Source organism: Ctenocephalides felis, unplaced genomic scaffold (genome assembly GCF_003426905.1).
Source record: "Ctenocephalides felis isolate EL2017-DRISC unplaced genomic scaffold, ASM342690v1 CF-g0.4_SCAFFOLD_00845, whole genome shotgun sequence".
Taxonomy (NCBI): domain Eukaryota; kingdom Metazoa; phylum Arthropoda; class Insecta; order Siphonaptera; family Pulicidae; genus Ctenocephalides; species Ctenocephalides felis.
The window spans coordinates 9,478,894-9,504,510 of NW_020536999.1; the positions used below are offsets into that span (position 1 = coordinate 9,478,894).

At 28.7% G+C, this 25,617-nt stretch overlaps 1 protein-coding gene across 2 annotated transcripts; it reads left to right on the top strand.

Moving 5' to 3' along the window:
- The first annotated feature begins 264 nt into the window (after positions 1-264).
- Positions 265-24,155, top strand: LOC113363802 (clavesin-2). Of its 2 annotated transcripts, none has more exons than XM_026606285.1 (6): positions 265-400; positions 19,314-19,478; positions 19,556-19,777; positions 21,760-21,953; positions 22,091-22,207; positions 23,387-24,155. In XM_026606285.1, coding segments are annotated over exons 1-6 (951 nt in total). In that variant the 5' UTR covers positions 265-399; the 3' UTR covers positions 23,639-24,155. The 2 variants fall into 2 exon arrangements, with proteins under 2 accessions (XP_026462070.1, XP_026462069.1); XM_026606284.1 differs by lacking the exon at positions 265-400 and adding an exon at positions 5,527-5,563.
- The last annotated feature ends 1,462 nt before the right edge of the window (positions 24,156-25,617 follow it).

Consider the following 25,617-nt stretch of genomic DNA (forward strand, 5'->3'; position numbering starts at 1 on the left):
GTCCAATTCCGATTTGGATTTAAAAGGCGTAATAAAACAATAACAACGCGTTCGGCGATCATCTGATCACATATGTTCGGTCCGTTCGTCCTCTTCCTTTAGTAGGCCAAACGTCGAGCGGCGATCGCCGAACGCGAGAGAAAGTCTCTGGTCGGTTGCAATACGAACGACCGAGAGGCGGCGAGGCGGTAGTGGGAAACACTCTGACTTCTCGCTACCGACTACCGACTAACAAAAGCCGAATGCCACAAACGGAACAAACGCATTTCGGAATTGACTTCGATCGGGATTACTTGTTGTTATTATTATTACCTTATTTCATTTTTGTTTTTGTTGCAAATCAAGTGTTCCGTAAGGATTTTTAGTGTGCTCTGTGATTTGATTTGATAAACGTAAACAAGTAAGTACGATATGTGATATTTGATGTTATTTTGATTTGTTAACATATTTTAAATTTTTTGATTTCACAAATTGCAGTATGAGTTTTGATTATTTTAAATTAATTTTTGTATACATTTTATTGATTAAAAATGTTACTAGTGATGTAACATTTGTAAAATGTAGTGATGTAAAAATATGTATTCTTATCTTCTTATTCTTTTTTTAAATATTTATTCTATGTCAGCATTCGATGAATTATTTACAAAGTAAAAAATAATATATAATATTGATATTCTTACTTCATTCATTTTATTTTTAACTTGTTATTTTAATTTACTCATAAAGTAAATATATATGAATTTTGATACTTTGAAACTATTTTCATTTTATTGTTTACTTTAATCATGAAAGAAATATTCCTCAAGTAAATAAGAACATTATGTGGTTTTGTTATATTTAAATCAATTCGTGAACATTTTTTTAAATTTCATATATTATATTCTTTTCCTTACTACTAGTTGTACATCATATGAACTTTGATAATGTAACTTTTAGTTTTAATGTTACTTTTTAACTTCCCAAAGGAGAAGTTTATGTTTTCATCAAACAATCCGATTCGCTAATTTTATGTTTTTTCTCAACGTTTCAAGCCATTCTGAATCGAATGAGACCAACATTTGAGCCGATTTTTATGGAACTTTTTTGACGATATATATCATGGTCTTATAGAACTTACTGAAATACTACGGCCTTACGACAAGTAGTTTATTTTAAAAATTCATCAAAGTTTGAGAAAATGAGTAGTTTTTTTGACGTTTGTTAAAATTAAAATTAGACGATTTACTTGATATAACGATAGAGTACTTAATTAATTTTTCATTAATTGAATCGATTATTTACACATATCGGGAAGTTCATGTAACTTGCCTCAAGGCATATGGCCAATACCAACTAGTTAATGATTTAATGTTATAGTTTTAATTCTACTTTTTACAATTATCACAAATTAAGTAAATATATACATTACATATTCTAATAATTTTATATAAATTGGTGAACATATTTTTGAAATTTCATTATTCATATTCTAATAAGTACTATATTATAAAATTATAATTTTAAAAATAGTTTTTCAAATATATTTGTAACATATTATAGTAGACATATTATCAATTGTCATTATTATTATAAGACGTTATAAAAAATTTGATATTTTATATTACATTACTTCGTATTTTTTAAAAATTCTATTATACTTATTATTCGACATTAAATCAATTGTTCATAAAGTAAGGAAATTAAACATAAAACTACTACTGATAAAAATTAAGCAAAATTAATATTCTATTTTGTGGATTAGTTTTTCTATTTCGGAGTTCATTTTATAATTTTCTTACTAAATTATTATGACGAATTTATTAAGAAACATTAAAAAAGTACATTTTATTCTTTAATATTTTCAATAGTATTATAAATTTCCTCATACAGGATAAATCTAATTCATTATACAGTATACTAAAAATTTTTTGCTTTATGCAATTTCATACCATAAATAAATAAACTAGGTGTAAATGCCATTTTGTTTTAACACAAATTACAGAAACTTTCTGAAATGCGTGAAAAATCAGTATAAATTGTTATCTTGAAACTTTTAAAATTTTACAACGATTATCACAATTTTTAATGGAACTTTTATTTTCACTGTGTTTTTTTTTGACACAGTCTAAGTTCACATTATTTTTTGAAAATGTGTTGGATATAATTAATTTATGAATCAAGTTTCTAGAGACCAACAAAAATCTTAAGTTACAAAATACAGAACAAACAAAAAAATTAACGATTTAAAATCGAATACACAATTCTTAAATTAAAACTTTTTGCATCATATATATTTTTTCAATTGAGTTTTGATATAACGATGTATTGATATAAAATGTATTATTTTGAATATTGAAGTCCAATATATATTTTACTGCTTTTCAAGTAATTTATTTTATTTCGATATTGTGCATTTCAGTAGCAAATTTGTATTTTCCTAATTCATTATTTGGCTATAAAAATATGCCGTTTGGCTTAAAAATATTACGTTTTGATTCATTAATATATTTGTTTTTGAATAACTAATAAAACAAACCGTTTAATTTATAACTTCAATATTCAATATCAAATTATATTTTTGCTTCTCATTTTACTATTTTTTTGCTTCGCATATTATTATTTTTCTCTCCATAATATTCTTCTTGTGTAAACAAGAAAGTGCTAATATACACTATATAAACATTTATATGTTTATATTGATATGTTATTCTAAAATAACCATGATCATCCTTTGAAAACACATCTCGATATGTACCTACTAAAAATAATTTTCCATAATATTTATTTTTATAGCGCCAATGTGTTAATTAGCTGTTTTTGACTGCCAAAAATATTCCTACTAAATCTTTATTCATAAATCGAATGATAAACAAGTAAATGATAATATAATAATTAAAAATTTAATCTACGGTATCCTTTTAACATTATTTATGCATTCTTTTAATTTTATTTATTTGAGTTATATTTTTTAGATTTTTGTCAGAGGTTTTGATTCATAGAAATTGTATTTCATAATTTTATGATTAAAATTGAATTCTGTATAAAGTAAGAACATTTGTCGATAACATCAGTTCTTGCACGTGTTTATATTTCTGCATTTGCAGTTTAGAAAGTGAACCACCAGATCATTAGGGAAATATTTATACATACACACACACACACACATATATATACGAGGTCTGTTCAAAAAGTACCCGGAATTACTAATAATTAAATTTCGCGGGTCTGGAGTGTCTGATTGTCAAAATTTTTTTTTTATTGTGTTGGTATACATGCCCCTAAAGTATGATGAAATTTTCAGCTATATTCACTGTTTACTTTGTTTGTGGTAGTCGCTAAAGGTTCGACGTGCTTTTCTGAGCTCGGCGATTTTTACAATGGAAGAATTGAAAAGTCAAAGAATTTGTATTAAATTTTGCGTAAAAAATGAAATAAAGTGTTGCAAAGTGCAAAAATTCACCAGATATGACTCCGTGTGACTTTTTCCTATTCCCAAAGTTGAAGAGACCCATGAAAGGACGGCGGTTTTCCTCGATTGAAGAAAATCGCTGAGAGTGCTCAAGGACATATCAAAAAGTGAATATCAAGGGTGCTTCGAAAATTGGAAAAAACGCTGGCATAAGTGTATTATATTTGGGGGGGACTACTTTGAAGGGAACCACATTAATGTAGACGAATAAATAAATATTTTTTTGAAAAAACGAAAATTACGAAAACTTTTTGAACAGACCATGTATATATATATATATATATATATATATATATATATATATACAATATTCCATTATTTTCAATATTCAGGTGCTAATAATAATCATGATTTCAGTGTCAACTTTTTAGTAATTATATAAACATTTACTGTACATGTAATTTATTTATAATAATACAATGTGAGCAAGAGATGGTTTTAAAATTACACTGCTGTGATTGTTCTAAAAGCACCTTGAATTTATAGCGACCTGGATTTTTTATACACACTTGTGTAAATAATTATATGTAAAAACGTTTTTTATACCACCTCAAAAGAAATAATTACAAATATAATAAATCTTCCATACGTTTCGAGTCTCAATTTGACTCTTCTTCAGTAGAATTAACCCAAATTTTTAAACAACATGATGAAAATCACAAATAATGAACAAAAGACTTGTATAACAATTGTATTTTCAAAATAGAATTTAGTTTAAAAAATTGAATGAACGTTAAAATTTAAAAACCAGGTTGACTTTTGAACAAAACTGACATTAAATTGTTAGGTTATAATTTTTTTATTTACTATCACTATTTTTCAGCAGAAGTAAAATACTAGGACAATTAAAATTAGATTCAAATAAAAATTATTCTAATTTTCTAATAATGAAAAATTATAGTTTTGTTATTAGTTAAATATTATGTTTATTATTAATCACAAATTAATAAAATTAAATATTTTGACAGCTGTCAAATTTTACCGCCATTTTTGATTTTTTAAAAACCGTACTTAAAATTTGAAAAATATATTTTAATAAATTATTTTTATTGTTATAAAACTTATTAATTTAGAATTGAAATTGCATTTTATTAGCATAAATATAAATGTTAAACTGGGAAAATATAAGAACTTTTATACATTATACAAGATTTCGACAACTGTCAAATTTACCAACCGCCATTTTTGATTTCTTAAAAACTGTTTTTAAAATTTAAATTAATATATTATAACAAGTTATTATTTTTATGCAACTTGTTTTAGAACTGTATTTGAGTTTAATTAGAATAGAAACAGTAATAAGCATTTTTTTACCTTCATTACTTAGTTTATGATAATTGGATGGATGCTTATTGTATAAAACCCCAATTGTTTACTATAATTTTTTTCGACAGATGCTAAATAGCACAATTAAAACTAGCATTAAATATAGCAATTAAAACTAATTTCCAACAATGAAACACTATTCTTTCATCACTTATTTATTATTCACAAAATATTACAAATAAACATTTTGACAACTGTCATAATTAACAACCGTCATTTTTATTAGATTAGAAAAACTAAAATATATTTGTTAAAATTATTTTTGTAATAAAATATATTGTTTTAGAACTGGAATCGCATTTTGTTAGAATGAAAAAACAAACGTTAAACCGTGAAAACATGTGATTTTTTAAAACATTACTTAGTTTTTGACAACAGGACGGATGCTTGTATAAAATTTTCATCGTTTACTATCATCTTTTTTCAACAGAAGTAAAATTGTACAAGTAACACTACATTAAACATCGTTTTAGAATGAATAATGCAAAATATTATATCATTCCTATAATTTTATAGTAAAAATGATTAAAAATTTGATTATTCATAAATTTAATTTTGTAAAACCATTGTGAAGCTCGTCCATGTTCTAAGTAGGGAAAACTAAAATTAGTGTTGCCCGAGAAAGGGTATTAGGCAGAGGAAATTATTTAGGCCGTTTTTAAAACCGAACTTCATAGCTGTTTGAATAAACGTCAAACGTAGTTCTAATTTTAATGGACGCATTTTATTACTAAATTGTGTTATTTATTTATTGGTGTGTGATAATGATAATATTAAAACAATGCATCGGTAAGTTATAACACATTTATTATTTTGATATATACGTATCTATCATAAATTCATAATTCATAAATACGTATTTAAGAATTGGGGCATAGTTTTCTTTATACCGAACAACTCATCGAATATCCCGTGCATTTTTTTGTTTGTGTGGATAATTTGGGCTTGAATAAAGGTTCTTTCTAATGTTTTAGTCAAGGACTATATTGATTATACCATTGAGACATCATATATCATGTTTTACTAATCGCTCAATACATTTTTTAATTGTCCAAAATGCGAGGTTATTAATTCTATCTTAGATGCACTTTTCACCAACCGATTGCAAAATATACAGTCAATTATTTTTTGAGAAACTAATTATACTAGATATTTGAAGGTAGTCTTCTAGATGTGCATTTAAAATTGTTGTGTGTTTTTTTGTTGCTTTTGTTGTTTTGTCTGGTTATTATCGTAATGTACCGTAACAGCTGAATTTCAAGTCGGGTTTTTCGAAGGTTCCAAACAACGGTAATTATTTCGAAAGTTCTAATCTCCAAATAATCATCTCTGCATGCTTTGTCACGCACGAAATTTTAATATATAATTATAAATTATATATTAGAATATATAATTACAAAGACTTTGAGCAAATCTATTGTGAAAACCAAACCAATTATATCACAAAAAATATCACATATTAAACAAACCACTATTTGACTATGTTCAGTAAAACTCGCAGCTAATTCATTAATGTAGAAATGTGTTTTCATGCTGTTTTTCAAAAATTTGTCAACTGGTCGTTTTTACTCCATAGGCGTGGTAAAATGGGACAGCCAGGGGGCAAATAGGCCCAATGTTTTATTTTTAATTTCAAAGGGATTTTACAAAATAATAGTTACATTAATCAACCAATGCAAAATATAAATTTCATGGGTACTTTTTTACGAAGATAGCACTGTAAATAATCTTGATCTGGTATATTGTTAGAAACATTTATCAGCAGATTTAGAATAACAATTTATTTAATATATCTTTTTTAAAATTGCATTTTTTTAACTTAATTTACTTTTTTATTTACTATTTTTTTTATACTTTGCCAGGATAAAGATGCAATTGGTTCTTTTTACCCCATCCAGGTGTAAGCTTTTATAGAGGTTGTAAAAAAATTGTTGAATCTAACTTAAAATTAACAATACATCTTATAAAACATTTAAATAGTGTATATTTAAAGATTATTTTAAGGTCTCGTAAATTAAACAACGGTGCTCACAACCAAAGAAACTAACTATGAAACAAAATACTTTTGTAATGAATTTTCAAACATTCAAGGTGATAGTTGGTTATATACCGTTTGCCCTGTACTTTCAATTATTGCTATTGAAATTTTTTTAACTTTACCTGTTTTTTAACTTTCCGTAGGACAAAAGTTATAGTAATCGGAAATGAAATTTTTTATATATCTTTACGTTTGAAAGGTTTCTGAATATTTGACATACCTTAGAAAAAATGGCTGTATGTGTGTTTATGTGTGCGTGTGTGTGTGTTTGTGTGTGCGGATATAAATTTTCGTCGATGACTTTGGGAACACCGATCAACCGATTTGAATAATTCAAAGAACATTCGATTCGTATTGATGTGGAGACGTACTGATTAGTTTTTGTTATAGGCAGGTCCAGTTGTTTCGAAGATACAGAGCAAAAAGTGCAGAAATTCCGATTAGATTAGTCAAAACTGGTCGGGTTCGAGTTCCACGTTTGTAATTTTTTTTTTTAATTTTTTTAAATACTTTTTATGTTTGTATAGTTGATACCACATGAACTATTTAAAATTGTTAACTCAGTGCATATATTTCGCGAACGAAAAATTGACGCATTTGAAACAAAATATGTCCATCTAACAATAAGTCCGCTTGATTAGATTTTGTTCACATATATTTAATTCAAACATAAATAAACAATAACGTCGTCTAATCTAACAAGTTTTCACATTTTGTCTACAAAGAACAAATAATGAAAATTCTAGTTTTTATAATATTTATTCATAGACATTTTTATTGACTGATTATTTATACTCTTCGAATGTTTAATTACGGTACGGGAAGTTCCAGCAATTTGCCTTAAGGCACGATGCCATGTGAGATATCGCTAGTGGACCTTTTTACTATTCTATATGCGTGTGCGTGTCCATATAAGTGTATTAAAATTATTTCCAATTATATCGAATTTCTATAATTCGATATTTAACTTATAGCATGTCTTTTAAATTAGTCATAATGGCTTTCAATTTTCCATTGCCCAACACTACACTCATATATGTGTGTACTCGCATGATTTTTGCAATAACGCTTAAATCGATTCTTGTTACGTAATTTATTGCATAATTAATTATTATGGATTCGAAAGGATGTTGTTGGCAAATCCTTCATTATTCGTTCAAGGATAATTTAAGCATTTTCTATTTCCTTGATGGTAATAGACATATACGCACATAATCGAAAATCTTTAAGTAATTTCTACTAGTTTTATCACCGAAATATTTTTAACTTTCCGTAGGGTAAGTTATAGTAATTGCAAAAAAATCGAAAAAGAAAATTTTTGCATATTGATCTGATTTCTGCTCTTTTGGCTCCAATTCGATGTCTTGTATTTTCTTCGACTGCTGGATGTCAAATCCGGCTCGAAGGACCAATGAATTTTATGATCTTGTTTTGATTGAATTTTACTTTAGTTTTCGAAGGACCAATTGTAAATACTTTAATTTTGTAACTAGTAATATTTATTTTATGTTAATTACATAAATTACATCGTATTTATAATAATTTTAATATGTTTGTTATTACGTATTGATTGAATTGATTTTGGTTTTATAATTATCTATTGATGATTTTTTGTTTTATATATCAAATATATCGCCTCTTTTGATATGGCGTGAACACATATCTTCACGTTTCAAAGGTTTCTGAACATTTTGGCATACCTTAGAAAAAATGTATGAGTGGTTTCATATGTACTTTTTGAGTTATTTGACAAAAAACCAAAAAAATGTCCAAATTTTCTATTTATTGCTACTAAAGAATGAAATATCGAATTCAAAGTCGTTTTATTCAAAACTTTTATATCGGAGTGTATAAAAGTGTTCTCTAGGAAATATTGTAAATTTTATTTAGTTTTACCCTACATAACTCAAAAGGGGTGGTTCCATATGACATTTTTGAGTTATTTGACAAAAACCAAAAAAATGTCCCGCAAATCCGAAAAAAGAGAAAAAGTTTCAATTTTTGGTACGGAAGGTTCCTGCAATTCGCCTCAAGGCACGATGCCATGCACCACTAGTTCCGTATTGTTTTAAAAATTTAGCAATTTAAGTTGACCTCAAATTTTTCAAAAGTGTATTTATATCTTTCAACTTTTAAATCAGACATATGAGCAAATAATTTGTGGGTCATTTACTTACCTTGTCTGTCTGCCGAGTGCTCTAATTTAATTAGGAACTTTAATTGGCGATAATTAGCTAAAGAAACTTTTGTGCAAAAACTAGGTGTAAGTGCCATATAGCCTTAAGACAAGTCGCAAATGTAAATAGTCGATTTAATCAAGAAGAATTCAGAAATACAATTTTTAACTTCCCGCAGGGTAAGTTATAATAATCGCAAAAAATCGAAAATGAAAAATATTTTTTTTTATATATCTTTACGTTTCAAAGGTTTCTGAATATTTTGGAATACCTTTTTTGTCTACAAGGAAATGAAATAATGAAAATTCTAGTTTTTGTAATATTTATTCATAGACATTTTTGTTGACTGATTATTTTTATTCTTCGAATGTTTAATTACGGTACGGGAAGTTCCAGCAATTTGTCATAAGGCATGATGCCATGCACCACTAGTTAATTATCTGTAATAAAATTCTGTAAATTATAGTAGGTTAAAAGGTCCACCACCGATATCTCAAAAACGAGTAAAGTACAGAATTTTTTCACAACAATATTTGAAAGTAGAGGGCAAAAGATGTATAAATAATGAAAATCCATAACAAAGTATTTTCTTTCGTTGTTAGTTTTTTTGGTCGTTTAGTTGTTTAGTTTACGAGACTTGAACATAATTTTTAAGTACACGTTATTTAATTGTTTTATAAGATGTATTGTTAATTTTAAATTAAGATCATCAGTTTTTTATATAACCGTGGATGGGTTTAAAAGGACCAACTGAACCTTTAACCTGGCAAAGGTGTACAAAATTGGGAATAAAAAAGTTAAAAAAACAATTTTGCAAGAGATAAATTAAATAAATACTTATTCCAACTCTGCTGATTAATATTTCTGATTAAATACCAGATCAAGGTTGTATACAGTGTTATCTTTGTAAAAAATGTACCCACAAAATTTATATTTTGCATTGGTTGAATAATGTAGCTATTATTTCGTAATTTTTTTTTTAATTAAAAATAAGACATTAGACATGTTTGCCCCTGGTTGTCTCATTTTATCCTGCCTTTGTGGTAGAAAGGACCAGGTGACTAATTTTTGAAAAATATCAAAAAAACATATTTCTACAATGATGAATTAGCTGGGAGTTTTACTGAACATAGTCAGATAGTTTTTGTTTGATATGTGTTATTTGTTGTGATGTAATTTTTTGGGTTTTCACAATATAATTGCCCAAAGACAAAATAGAACATGTAATCCATTTTTCGCAGATCTATGATATTGTAGAATATTAATAATAAAAAATCTATCTATCTATCTATCATTTTGCGGTTCGTTTATTTCCATTATGTCAATAACAATTCTTTCACTCCGCGAATAACAATCTGCTGCATATTATATAATATATAATTTATTTAATATTATTCCATGTGCGAATAATTCTGTGTCGTTCGCGAAATTTTTTTTTTTTACGTAATCGCAAACGGCGACTTTTTACGGACACAAAAGAGAAATTTTCAACAACTGAACTATAAATGGCGGGTACGCCCAAAGTTGGAGGAATTAAACTATGTCGGATGGATAAAGGAAAAATATGAATATATATATATATATATATATATATATATATATATGTATGTATACTAGCTGACCCGTATCTCCAAAACGGCTGGACCTGCCATTGCTAAAAACTAATTAAATCTTATCCCTATCATTATGGATTGAATGTTTTTTGAATCATTCAAATCGGGTGCTCCGTTCTCTCAAAAACTCGATTTCTATTTTCTGCACTCTTTGCTCCGTATCTCCGAAACGGCTGAACCTGCCTTTGCTAAAAATTAATCAGCATATCTCCCTATCAATAAAAATCATATGTTTTTTTGAACCAACCAAATCGATTGATCCGTGCGCCCGAAAACGTGGACAAAAAAATGCGAACATCCATTTTTTCTGAGGTATGCCAAAATGTTCAGAAACCTTCAAAACGTCGAGAAATGCACAAATTTTCATTTTCGATTTTCGGCCCATTACTTTAACTACCCTACGGGAAGTTAAAAAAATTTATATACATTTTTCATATTAAAATAATATTTAAACTCTCAGAACATCTAATCTGATGATGAAGCATATCCGATTCCGAAACGTTGTTAATTAAAAATCTACATAAAGGCCAGAAACGTGGTTTTATTAAGATATTCAAAAAAGAAACGAATTTGAAGCAAAAAACACGTATTTTTTGCCAAAAATTCTTTTACTTTTTAAATTTCTCTAATCAAACAAAAGATCTGATTAATATTATTATTAAAAAATTTCATATTATATAACATAATGTAATTGTTAACAAATAACCAAAAAAAAACATTATTTAAAACAAAAAAAATAGCTTTTAAGAGACTTTTTGCCGAAAGTTGTCTTATTTTTATAAATTTCTATAAAAAGTGTTAACAATAAAAATGAAATTAATATTATGATCATAACAATTCTTATTATATAATATGATGCAGTTATTACCAAATAAGCCAAATATACAGATTTTGTAACAAAAATTGTACTTGAGACTTTTCATTTTTCATCTCATTTTCATAAATTTTTCTAAAATGTAAAAAATTATCTTATCATATAATCAAAAAATTATTTTATCTATATCATATAACTTTTGTTACAAATTTATTTTTTCTTGTTCATTTGCTTTCATCACCATGAAACATAATTATTTTCGAAATAAAAAATTAACTAATTTTTAGAAAACCACGCGAATTTAGAATGCAATTATTTATTAAGTGTGAATAGCTATAGGAGATTAAAAAAAAGGAAAAAACAGAGTTTCTGCAATCTTCTTAGGTCATTTTTGTTTTTATCAAGAATAGTCAGAAAATTATTATTATTTAAACTTTAAAATTTAAATTTTAAAGTGCGCTCAGGGAAAAATTTGTTTAGAGAACATTATTTAATAAATAATATTCAATATATTGAATACTTTTCCCGATGTAGCAACAAACACAATCATTACAATTCATCTTATATGGACTGAATCAATAACTCTACGCTTAGAAGTTTTGGACCTTAAAACAAAAAAATCAGATCTAAACACAAAAACTAAAACACCTTTTAAAAAAAAACATTTTTTTCAAAAACTACGAAAAAAGAACTGCGAGGATCCACAATAGAACCATTTAAACCAGAGATATTTCAGGAAATTTATATATGTATATATATATATATATATAAATAAATATATATATATATATATATATAAATAATATATATATATATATATATATATATATATATAAATAAATATCAATTAACTTTATGATCTACAATCAAATAAATAAATTCTTTAATAACGAAAAGAAAGTTTTGTAATAACCATATAGCGATTGCATAATTCAAAGTAAGTTAGATCATACATCGATTGGAAAGTGCCAAAGGCAAAAACATCAGACAAAAGTGAAATTTAGGTTTCTTACAAAGACCATGTATTCATCATATTATAATCAAACATAATAATAATAATAATCTAGGATAAAATATTGGAATTTGAACAACCTTGAGATAGTTTGATAATATCAGTCATAAGGAAAGATAATAATTTTCAACATTGTTCCATAACGGACGTAGCATAAAAATTATTTTAGATTTTTAATTTTATTGAAAGAACGTCAAAAATGTAGTCTTAAATTCAAAATAAATTGTTTGGTTTGAATATTAGTTCGAACTTTGTTTTTGATCTTCTCATTCCCTGCCCAATTTTTTTCTGTTTATTACCATTTTAGTAATTACTTTTCCTTGTAACATATGAAGAAGTCCATAAAACTCGATGAATCAGAGAGCCAGAATTATATAAAAAAATATGAATTTATGGCCGTCGGCCTCGGAGAAAGTTGCCTCTCATGATACTGACTGACACTAACACACCAACAGACTTACATGTACTTACTTCTTGGGATTTTTTAACAAGAACGAAATGGCAAAACCAGATTGTTGCAATGTGTCTATGGATGGATACTACTACATACTACGAGTAGAAATTGAAAGTGTAGCGAAATTTCTTTTACTACGGCACGACGACGTTGCTAAATAATAAAACTAGTTAGATGTTTTGTCTTAGGACGAGTTGCTTGAACTCTACCGAAAATTAAAAAAAATCTAGTGGTGTATGGCATCGTGCCTTAAGGCAAATTGCTGGAACTTCCCGTACCGTAATGCAATATTCGAGAAATTTTAAACGTTTTCAAATATATTATTACAAATACTGTAATTGTTTCATTATTTTTGCTATCTTGTTGTATCCGAGCAAATCAATTGTAAATCATAAATCAATTTATCTCCAGAGCATCAACAATCGTCATTTCATTTCGAATTCATTTAAAAAAAATACCCAAGTTGCCTAATTTACACAAAATTGAATTAAAGTGCTCCCGTATAGTCACAGTCTAAACGCATCTGCAAATAATTCTGTGCGACATTTTCACTTATACTGTGCTTAGCTTGGCGGCATTTTCACATTTTTCAATAGTTGTCACAAAATTGGAAAAGTGCTGCCACACAGTCTAAAAGCACTTCGGTAAATATTTGTACTAGAGTGTCGCTTATACTGTGCTTAGCCTGGGTAATTTTTTGAATTTTTAATCCAAAATTACAAAAATATTTTATGTAAAATAAAAAATGATGTAATAATTTTTTATCCTCAAAATCAATTATTTTGTTAAAACAAGCAGAAAGTTCTTTGAATCATTTAAATCGGACGCTTAGTTCTCTCAAAAACTGCCATTTTTTAACATTTAACTCTGTATCTTCGAAATGGCTGGGCCTACCTTTGCCAAAAACTAATAACCACTTCTCCCAATCATTACTAATTGAAAGTTTTTTAGATCATTCAAATCGGATACTCCGTTCTCTCAAAAACTCGATTTCCATTTTCTACACTCTTTGCTCTTTATCTCCGTAACTGCTGGACCTGCCTATGCCAAAAACTAATCAGCACATCTCCCTATCAATAGGAATCGAATGTTTTTTAAACTATTCAAATCGGTTGATCCGTGCGCCCGAAAACGTGGACGAAAAATTGTATCCATACATACACACACACACACACATACACACACACACATACACACACATCCATATTTTCTGAGATATGCCAAAATGTTCAGAAACCTTCAAAACGTCGATAAATGTAAAAATTTTCAATTTCGATTTTCGGCCCATTACAATAACTTACCCTACGGGAAGTTAAAAATTAGTAACTGGACCTAAACTGCATGTTCTCCAAATATCATTATGTAACTTATAATATCTTCATCCAAGCAAAATTTTATTTTTTACCACATCAACTCGGTGTTGAATCAAAGTTTTATTCAATATTCCCTTAAAATATTTCTTGATTCTAAAACAAGTTAGCAACTAGCGTCTTCTCAGCCTATTATCTATTTCCATTATCTATCAACCTTTACTATGGCAGTGGGTGTTAAAGAAAGTAAAAATCACTGCTTTCCTTGTTCAGCAGCCATCGTGTTATTATAAATCGTGTTAGTTTTGCTAATCAGAGCTTGAACAATCGTTTTGCAGCTCTCTGACCCACATGCTAAATGCTCCATTACGCTTGTTGGAACAGTTTATTATAAATTATTCCATAAATTCATAATAAATTCAGTAAAAGTACCGGAAAAAGTTTAGAAATTTAGAAAAAAGTGAACGGGGGGAAAGGGACACATAAGAGATAATAATGTAGGCAGTCTAAGGACTTTTGGCCCAACTATTTTATAAGAAGACTAGCTGGCCTGGCAAACGTTGTTTTGCTAAGTAAGGTATATTCTAAACAATTTCTAGAGAATCAAAAAAATTAATACTTTAAGTGTATTAGGGTGTGTTGCTTGAATGCTATATACAATGAGGTTTTATAAAAACAATAAACCCCATTAGTTTGTCTATATTTTGTCAATACAATCAAACTGGAAGTTTTATACACTTTCTATAGAAAACATGGTATAATCCAATCCAAGTCATTTGTGGTCTTTCGACTTATTGATTACGTTTCAAGTCTTTCAGATTCTTTTTGGATTCTGCATTTTGTGTATAATTGTAAATAATACTACTGAGCTTATACAATTTTTTCAAATTTCTGCGAGGAGAGATAAAAAATGAATTAAGTATTTCTTTTTTGACCTGCTTTTTGAAAAGTTTCAAGTAACATTCGATGAATTAAAGTAAATTTAATAAAAAGTATATATGTAGAGCAGGGCGAGGCACAAAGGTCCAATTTGACTCTGAGCAAATATTATTTATATCATAAAAATCAAACCAATTATATCACAACAAATAACACATTTCAAACGAACAATTATCTGACTACGTTCAGTAAAACTGTCAGCTACTTCATCATTGTAGAAATGTGCTTTTTTGATGTCTTTCAAAAATTTGTTATCTAGATCTTTTACCCTATAGGCGAGGTAACTTGGAACGGCTACGTGGCAAACAGGTTTAAAGTCTTATTTTAATTTTAAATGTATTTTACAAAATAATTACATTTTTAACTAATGCTAAAAAACTACCAACGGAAGAAAATACTTTTATTATGGATTTTCAAAGATTAACCGTTTATCTCCCAATAGCAAAGTCATGAGAATCAAGGTTATATCTGGTTATACATCTTTTTCCCTCTACTTTTAAATATTGTTGTTAAACAATGCTTAACTTTACTAGTTTTTGACATATCGGTGGTGAACCTTTTTAACCCCGGACTTTCATATATTACTATCTATTTTACTATAAATTCTGGGAAATTATAACTGGAAAAATCTTATTCGACAAAATGCCTATTTGATCGAAACCAAATTTAGGTTCTGAAGTGAAATAACATAAATAAAAAATAATATAACCTAGAAAATGTTTTATAAATACCAATTAGTATACAATTATACAAATGAGATCTTTCAAACCACCGTGTTTGAGAAAATTATGCCGAAAAGTGCATTTTTATATTAACATTTCGAAAATGTTGATATTTTGAGTCTCTAGTAACACTTGCGGCCTGTTTACTAACGTTTTTGTATATAAATAAAACGACAAACAAAACTACTTACTACAATTTAATAATAATTAAATAATATTCACGTTTGTATTAAATAAACGTAACTGAACATCATGTGTCAAAAACGTTTGACATTTGACGTATTAGCCACCGTCCATTGTTTTATTCAAATTACGCTTCTACAAAAATGTTCAAACTAAAATTGTAAAGTTTCTACGCGATTTTGAAATAATATCTCACCTTTCCGACAACCTACTGATTAGCACGAATTTTTCAAGACTAAGACTGGCCAAATCGGTTTAGCCGTTTTCGAGTTTTACCGAATCATTTGATCGAGAGCTCCATTTTTATACATAAGATAAGCTAAATAAATTTAACAGGCGATTTGGAAATTTTGGTCAACAAAAACTGACTATTCATTTCCCACAATGTATGCATCTTTTACGAGTCCAGCAATTTTATTGGATGACATTTATCAATTTATTATTTAGTTCGACGTCATCCACTTAATGTTCCATTGTCATCAGTCACCTTGGTCGTTAAATTTGCTATTTGTAATTTATGCAACATTAATAATTATCTGTGTAATCGATTATAAACAAATTTTATGGTAGGCAGACATAATGGAGTTTGTTTATTGAAAATGCCAAAATGTTGACACAAAATGTCAATTGTTGTGGTTAATTGTTGATTGACGTTTTGGATGGACAATGGGTGAGATTTGAAGATATTGTGGTTTGATTGAAATGTTTACTAGTCAAGGACAAATAGAGAATTGAATTGTTGATATCAATTGTAATTATTTTGCTAAAAGTTATTATTATTATTATTGGTGCTCCTCATTTTTTCCTTAGTTTCCAAGGGCACTTCTATTTTTTTCCATGACATCCTGCAGAAAACAGAAGTGTCTTTTTCAAGTTTGTCTTTCTATTTTTCATCCGTCATTTTATTTTTTGTATTTTTTAACTTTCCTTAGGGTAAGTTATAGTAATCGCAAAAAAATCGAAAATGAAATGTTTTGAATATCTTTACGTTTCAGAGGTTTCTGAACCTTTTGGCATACCTTATAAAAATTGATTTTTGTCGACGATTTTGGGAACATGGGTCAACCGATTTGAATAATTCAAAAAAAAAACATTCGATATTTCAGCCGTTACAGAGACCGAGTAAAAAAAAGTGAAAAAACGCCATTTGGCAGTCAAAAATTATCCTTAGGCATATGGGCATCAACTTTTATCAGATATTTTATAAAGATTTTAATTTTAGTATGAATTTTGTTTACATTTCTAAGACGTTAGACTGCGATACGGCGCTTACGCGCTTCAATATTTCTTCTCTAAAACAACCACGCAGCACGATTTCTTTGAAAACTAGTGGTGTAAGGCATCGTGCTTTAAGGCAAATTGCTGAAACTTTCCCCACCAAAAATTAAATTCTATAAAAATAATTTTTTTTTAAACTTTGAAAAAATCTGATTTTTGAAATTAGTAATTTAGAATTTTTGAAAAAAAATTGACTTAAAAAAAAAACTGTTAAAAATGAAACCATTTTTTATATTCTGAAATATTTTGGAAATTTTGTACTTTTCTTTTCAAAACAGTCGCGCTAAAAAATTGAAAATATTGAAGGGCATTTTTTGTAATTTTTACTTTTATTAATGGATCTCCGAAACCGCTAGACCTGCCTTTCCAAAAATTCAATCAGTTCAATGAGTTTTTTATCTTGTCAATACAAGTAAAATGTTTTTTGAATTATTAAAATCGGACGCTTCGTTCTCTTAAAAATTGAGTTACTGCTTTTGGCACTTTTTGTCCTGTACCTCCGAAACGGCTAGACCTGCTTTTGCCAGAAACTAATCAGCACGTCTCCTTATCAATACGAATCAAATGTTTTTTGAATTATTCAAATCGGTTGATCTACGGGAAATTAAAAAGGTCAAAATTTTCAGATAAATTAAAAAAAACGAGATCTAAAAAATTCAAATTTTTCAGAAAAGACAATTTTTTTCAAAAATTTCAAAAACTCTTTATTTCCAAAGTTTCCAAAAAAAATGAATGTTTTTTTTTAAAAAAATTTTTTGGTACGGGAAATTTCAGCAATTTGCAAGGCACGATGCCATGCACCACTAGTTTCTCTAGTTTAAGTCATTTATCATCTACTATTTTTAACTTCCCGTAGGGTAAGTTATTGTAATGGGCCAAAAATCGGAATTGAAAATTTTTACATTTCTCGACGTTTTGAAGGTTTCTGAACATTTTACTGGCATACCTCAGAAAAAATGGATGTGTGTGTGTGTGTGTGTGTATGTGTGTGTGTGTGTATGTATGTGTGGATACAAATTTCCAGTCACGTTTTAGGGCGCACGGATCAACCGATTTGAATGGTTCGAAAAACATTCGATTCCTATTGATAGGGAAAAGAGCTGATTAGTTTTTAGCAAAGGCAGGTCCAGCCGTTTCGGAGATACAGAGCAAAGAGTGCGGAAAATAGAAATCGAATTTTTGAGAGAACGGAGTATCCGATTTGAATGATCTAGAAAACATTCAATTAGTAATGATTGGGAGAAGTGTTTATTAGTTTTTGGCAAAGGCAGGCCCAGCCGTTTCGAAGATACGGAGCTAAATATGTAAAAAATGATTCAGAAAACTTTCTGCTTGTCTTAACAAAATAATTGATTTTGGAAAAAAAAATTTTGTCCCATTTTTTTTTTTTTTTTTTTTTACTTTTTTGTTGAAACAAATAATTTCAACTTTGCAATTCAGTTTATATAATTCTTATAAATATTAGACAATGTTACAATATTTATAATAATCTATTTGAAAACATTCAGTATTCCTCGAACATTTCGTTACGGTACTTGAAGTTCCAGCAATTTGCCTTAAGGCACGATGCCACCCACCCCACTAGTTTTTTTTTTCAATGAAGTCATGCAGAAGGTACTTTTTCCAAATATGGGTCAGATCCAGCTTCCTACTCTGATTGACAAAAAAAAATAGAAGAAATAAGTTGCCCTTAGTTCTTAACATTGCTAAAGCATTATAAATGTTTGGAAAACAAAGTGAAAAAGTACCTGAAAATTTACCACATTGTAGATTTTTATTTTTCAGACCCTGTAAAATTTTAGAAACTCCTAATAAAGGTTCAAACAAATTTAGTTTTACACTCATAGACTTAAATTAAAAAATTCATAAATAAAAATCTGGATTCATCTATCGATCTTTCCTTTTTCTTGAACATACCAGAGCTTTTAAATTCAATTATATTGCATTATTTTTTTTTATTAAATCTTATTTTTACTTACCATTTTTTCTATTTTTCCAGTGGCCACAAGCACTGCCCAACCAGTGAGTTACGACTCCTTAAGTCCTGCCCTAAAGAGAGTCGCCCTCGAAGAGTTAAGGGAAGATGAAGACATGAGGGAGCAGGCTCTGGAGCAATTCAGAGACTGGATCAACAAACATCCTCATATCAAAAAATGCAGAACTGGTGAGATAATAGACATAGAAGGAAAATAAATTAATTTAAAACACAGTTACTCTTACTATTCTGTTTCTATTTCTTAGATGATTTGTTCCTGTTGAGATTCTTGCGCACCAAAAAGTTCTCCGTGCCCCAAAGTTGTGAGATGTTGGAACGCTATTTGAGTGTACGTCAATTGCACCCTGACTGGTTCCAGAATTTAGACATCGATGATCCAGCTTTGGATGATATTATTACTTCTGGTTACATTGTTCCTTTACCACAAAGGGACAGACATGGAAGGCAGATTATACTTTCTAGAGCAGGTAAGGGATCGAAACTTTCATCTGGTGGCTAAATTGTTCGAAGTAAAACTTCTTTAGGCGCGACTAGGGTGTAAATCCGTACAGATAAGATAAGATAAGAGCCGAGTGCCAATGATCCGTCATTCGCTCTTGATGATATCATTTCTATACGGGTCGATTGTGATTAGTCGTCGCGTATGTGAACAGAGATCTGTCGTTGTATGCGCACCGATATCAACAAGGAAATCGGCATAGATGAATAAACATTTTAAAGTTGCATCGTAGTACAAATCTTGATTTAATGAAAAATTCCTGAATCAGAAGAATATTTTACCCTGTTTCTTGAAAATAATAAAACAAATTAAGCATTTGCGCCGTGTATGAAACATAAGTTTATTGAAATAATTTCTATATTATTCGTAGTATCTATAAATCTTTGAAGTTATTGAAAAGGAGAATATTTTTAGGCAAAACAGATATTACAGCTGTTCAAAGAATGAGATTATATCGCCAGCGAAAAAGTATAAAAAATTATACAAGCAGTCAATGAATGTATGTTAATACTAAATTACATGAAGTTCTCCAAACACAATTATTACATGATGAGTGAAGTTGCGAAAACAATATTTGTTTAGGACTTGTTTAACATAATCCACTCTGCAGACGAATATTATAAATTTATTAATCAATAATTACTTCATTTCTCTAATGAAGGTTAATTTCGAAATGCTAATTAGAATTACAAACCGATCATGTCATATTAACTTTCCGTAGGGTGGTTATAGTAATGGGCCGAAAATCGAAAATGAAAATTTTTGCATTTTTCGACGTTTTAAAGATTTCTGAACATTTTGGCATACCTAAGAAAAAATGGATGGATGCGTGTGTGTGTGTGTGTTTTGTGTGTCCGCATTTTTTCGTCTACTTTTTCGGGCGCACGAATCAACCGATTTGAATGGTTTAGAAAACATTCGATCCCAATTGATAGGAAGATGTACTGATTAGTTTTTGGCAAAGGCAGGTCCAGCCGTTACGGAGATACGAAGCAAAGAGTGCAGAAAATACAAATCGAGTTTTTCAGAGAACGGAGTATCGGATTTGAATGATCTAAAAAACATTCAATTAGTAATGATTGGGAGAAGAGGTGATCAGTTTTTGACAAAGACAGGTCCCGCCATTTCAAAGATACAGAGCTAAATGTACAAAAAATGGCAGTTTTTGAGTGAACTAAATGTCCGATTTGATAATGATCGAAAAAACTTTCTGCTTGTATTGATAAAACAATTGCTTTTGAGGATAAAAATTTTTTATATCTTTTTTTTATTTTCCATAAAATATTTTTGTAATTTTGGATTAAAAATTCAAAAAATTGCCCAGGCTAAGCACAATCTAAGCGCCACCTTGGTACAAATGTTTATCCAAGTGCGTTTAGACTGTTTATGTACGGAGCACCTTTTCAATTTTGTGAAAACTATTGAAAAATGTGAAAATGTGAAAAGGCCCCAAGCTAAACACAGTATAATTGAAAATGTCGCACAGAATTATTTGCAAATGCGTTTAGACTGTGACTGTACGGGAGCCCTTTTTCAATTTTGTGTAAATTAGGCAACTATTTTTTTGAAATTGAATTCGCAAAAATGAAATGACGATTGTTAATGTTCTGGAAATAAATTGATTCGTTATTTATAATTTACATTTGATTTGCTCAGATATAACAAGATAGCAAAAATAATGAAAGTTACAGTATTTGTAAGAATATATTTGAAAATGTTTAAAATTTCTCGAATATTTCATTATGGTACGGGAAATTCCAGCAATTTGCTTTGAGGCACGATGCCATACACCTCTAGTTTGAAGTATGACTTTACATTAATCAAAAATGTTATATGATGTATTTATTTTTACTTAAATGCCATCTTGTACAGTAGCAAATAAGTTTTACTTCAATCGCGTGTGAACCTTACGCGCACTCTTTTTTTTATCTACAATTTTTACTTTTTTAGGTCATTTCGACCCTTACAAGTACACTTCAGCACAGATGGCACGTGCACACAGTTTAGTGTGCGAAGCTTTATTGGACGAAGAACAAAGCCAGGTTGCTGGATATTCTTATATCAATGACGAAGATGGTTTGCAAATGGGACACCTCAGTTTGTGGAGCCTTTCTGATATCAGGAGTCTTCTGAGAGCCATTCAGGTAATTGAAATAGACTCAGTTTTAACTTTATGAAGGAGCAAATTGGTAGCTCTTTCTTGATAAAGGAAGTTTTTGATAAAGATCCACAGGACTGTATGTATGGAAGTAATTTAAGGTAGTTTTTATTTTTATTTTAGAACTCTACTCCAATGAGACACAAGGAGACTCATTTCGTGAACGTTCCTCAATACGCCAACAAAATTTTGGAGTTTGCTTTGGGACTGCTCAGTGATAAACTCAAAAACAGAGTTATGGTAAGCAAATTGATTATCAGATCTGACATTGACTAAATCCTGTAAAACCATCAGTCAATCCTCAGGATAAACGATTTTGCAATTGATATAAATATATAATATCACTAAAACTATAAATATTATTATTACATATTTATGGGCCGAAAATCTAAAATGAAAATTTTTGCATTTCTTCACGTTTCAGAGGTTTCTGATCATTTTGGCATACCTCAGAAAAAATGAATGTGTGTGTGTATGTGTGGAGACAATTTTTTAACGACAATTTTAGGCTTATGGATGAAAAATTCAAAAAACATTCGATTTCAATTGATAGGGAGATGTGCTAAGTAGTTTTTGGCAAAGGCAGGTCCAGCCGTTTTGGAGTTACTGAGCAAAGAGTGCATAAAATAGAAATAGATTTTTTGAGAGGACGGAGCATCCGATTTGAATGATTCAAAAAACATTCAATTCGTAATGATGAGGAGAAATCGGGATTAGATTTTGGCAAAGACAGGTCAAGCCATTTCGGAGTTACGGAGCTAAATATGCGAAAAATGGCAGTTTTTGAGAGAACTAAGCATCCGATTTGAATGATTCAAAAGACTTTCTGCTTGTATTGGCAAAACAATTGCTTTCGAAGATAAAAAAATATTACATCTTTTTTTATTTTCCATGAAATATTTTTATGATTTTGGATTAAAAATTAAAAAAATTCCCCAGGCTAAGCACAGTCTAAGCGTCACTCTGGTACAAATGTTTACCCAAGTGCTTTTAGACTGTTTACGTACTGGAGAACTTTTCCTATTTTGTGAAAACTGTTGAAAAATGTGAAAATGCCGCCAAGCTAAGCACAGTATAAGTGAAAATGTCGCGCAGAACTATTTGCAAATGCGTTTAGACTGTGACTGTACGGGTACAATTTTGTGTAAATTAGGCAACTATTTTTTTGAAATTGAATTCGAAATGAAATGACGATTGTTAATGTTCTGGAGATAAATTGATTTATGATTCACATTTGATTTTCCCAGATATAACAAGATAGCAAAAATAATGAAAGAGTTGTGATAATATATTTGAAAACGTTTAAAATTTCTCGAATATTTCATTACGGTACGGGAAGTTCCAGCAATTTGCCTCAACTCACGATACCACACACCACTAGTTTAGTAATTTATTATTACCATATTTTAATTTCTTCAGATGCATAAAGAGCAAGATGCCCTGAAAGAGCAATTTGACCCATCCATCCTGCCCAAAGAGTACGGTGGTGTTGTACCATTATCCGAAATGATCGAGCAGTTCAAACAGAAAGCCAGAGCCCGAAGAGACAGAATTTTGGCTCTCGATGAAATGCAAATCGATTTAGAGGCTATGAATATCACCAAAGAGACTCATGAGGACGACTTGGGTACCGGAGTTGCTGGAAGTTTTAGGAAATTGCAAGTCGATTGAGGGAAGGAACTAGGAAAAGTAATATCATAAACTGAAGGTTTATATATATTTTCTCTTATTGATTTTTGCACGTGTGATTGAGTTAAAGGTACAAGGATGCTTATTAATAATACATACAGTAGAGACTCGAATAACTGGACTAATTGTTATCGATAGGCATTCGGATAATCGAATGTATGAAGAATAATGTTATGTATTTGGAGGTTTATTAGGAATTTAAAACCACCTTATGTATGTACATATATATATTTTTAAATTACAATCATAATCTAAACTGCAGCCTTAATCATGCAAAAATTCGAATTGTAGGTATGTACATACATATAAATTGGTCGTGGTTGGGAGTCCAAGGTTTTACTGAATTTAATTTTTAATAAGCACCCTTTGTCAAAGTTTTTTTTAATGAGGAATCTATATATAAATATCATATTTAAATTATTTTTTCAACCAATTGACAGAAAGAAAATCGGTATAGTTTATTACACCGATAATATTCTATTCGATTCTGTTTTGAATTCCGGGAAATCTTTTATAAAATATATAATTTTTTTTTGAGTTTTTTTTAATATAATATAATATATATTGTAACATGACCTTAATTAATATTGTTAATTAGTTAAATTAAATGTGTTAGTATTTTTTATATATTTTATAATCGACAGAAACATATATAACCCTGGACAAAATTTATTTTAATGAATCTCCTTTTTCACTTATTACGTTTTATGTCTTTTATTTTGTCTCTTTTGATACTGTCTACTTTTTTTCTATTCTAATTTTTTCTTCACTTTTATATATTTATTTTATACGTATATTGTAGAGCTTTGAACAAAGAATGCAAAAAGTAATAAAAAACAAACGTTTTTTAAAAAACCATTTCTTTATTTCATCTTCAGGACATCTGTCAAGAAACATGATCTTGATAAAATTTAAGCAAACAATATGTTTAAGAAAAGCAGAATATGGTGGATTTTTTTTGTATAAAATGAATAAAATTGTGGAAAAAATAATGTACAGTTTCACAATTTGTTCGATGCTCTACAAAATATTTACAAATCCAACCCTCTTTCATCTGATATATATATATATATATATATATATATATATATATATATATATTGTTAATTAGTTAGATTAAATGTGTTAGTATTTTTTATCTATTTTATAATCGACAGAAACATTTATAACTCTGGACAAAATTTATTTAATTTTAATGAATTTTTTTCTCCTTTTTTTAGACTTTTTATGTCTTTTATTTTGTTTCTTCCCTATCGACTAAACTTTCACCTATTTCTACAAAAATTTTATTTACTTTCTTCTTTGATACTATCTACTATTTTTCTATTCTAGTTCTTTCTTTAATTTTGGTACATTTATTTATATTAGTATCCACTGCAGTTTTCTTTTCATTTCTGAATATCATTTGATTTGCTATACAAATTTGTCTTTCATAAATTACTTTACGATGAACTTCAATTTTTGTATGATGAGTCTGATTGTGTTTTCTTTTCATCTAATAAACAGTTTTTACTTCATTTTTTTCTTGTTTCTGAATTCTGTTTCATTCTTTATTTACTCTTTGAATCTATCTATTCTAAAATTATATTTATAGCATTTCTTTTAGATATCAGTACAACCCAGTTTTCCTTTCACCATCTTTCTTACACTATTCTGTTTCTTTTTCTTTCAAAAATTCTTCTACAAATATTTATTTGAACTACAAATATTAAAGGCTGTCTATGGTCTTGTCTTTTATTCTTAATGATTTTTTTAAATTATACTGTAGTATAAATAGTATATAACTAATAATAATGGGGCAATTCTGCTGTAACAGAATCTTAGATGATGCAATTATCATAAGATCTTTTTCCTTGTTTATTTATATGTAAAATACGCCTGATGGCACGGCAAATGGATAGACTTCATAATTGTCGACACCGAGAACAAACACAAGGGGCGTTCCCATGGCAACGCTATTT

Bases quoted from the DNA above. Each gene is read 5' to 3' on its own strand.
- LOC113363802 (XM_026606284.1), top strand. From the start codon at position 5,539: ATGATAATATTAAAACAATGCATCG. The intron at 5,564-19,313 runs GTAAGTTATAAC...CTATTTTTCCAG, and splicing joins AATATTAAAACAATGCATCG to TGGCCACAAGCACTGCCCAA. The intron at 19,778-21,759 runs GTAAGGGATCGA...TTACTTTTTTAG, and splicing joins GATTATACTTTCTAGAGCAG to GTCATTTCGACCCTTACAAG.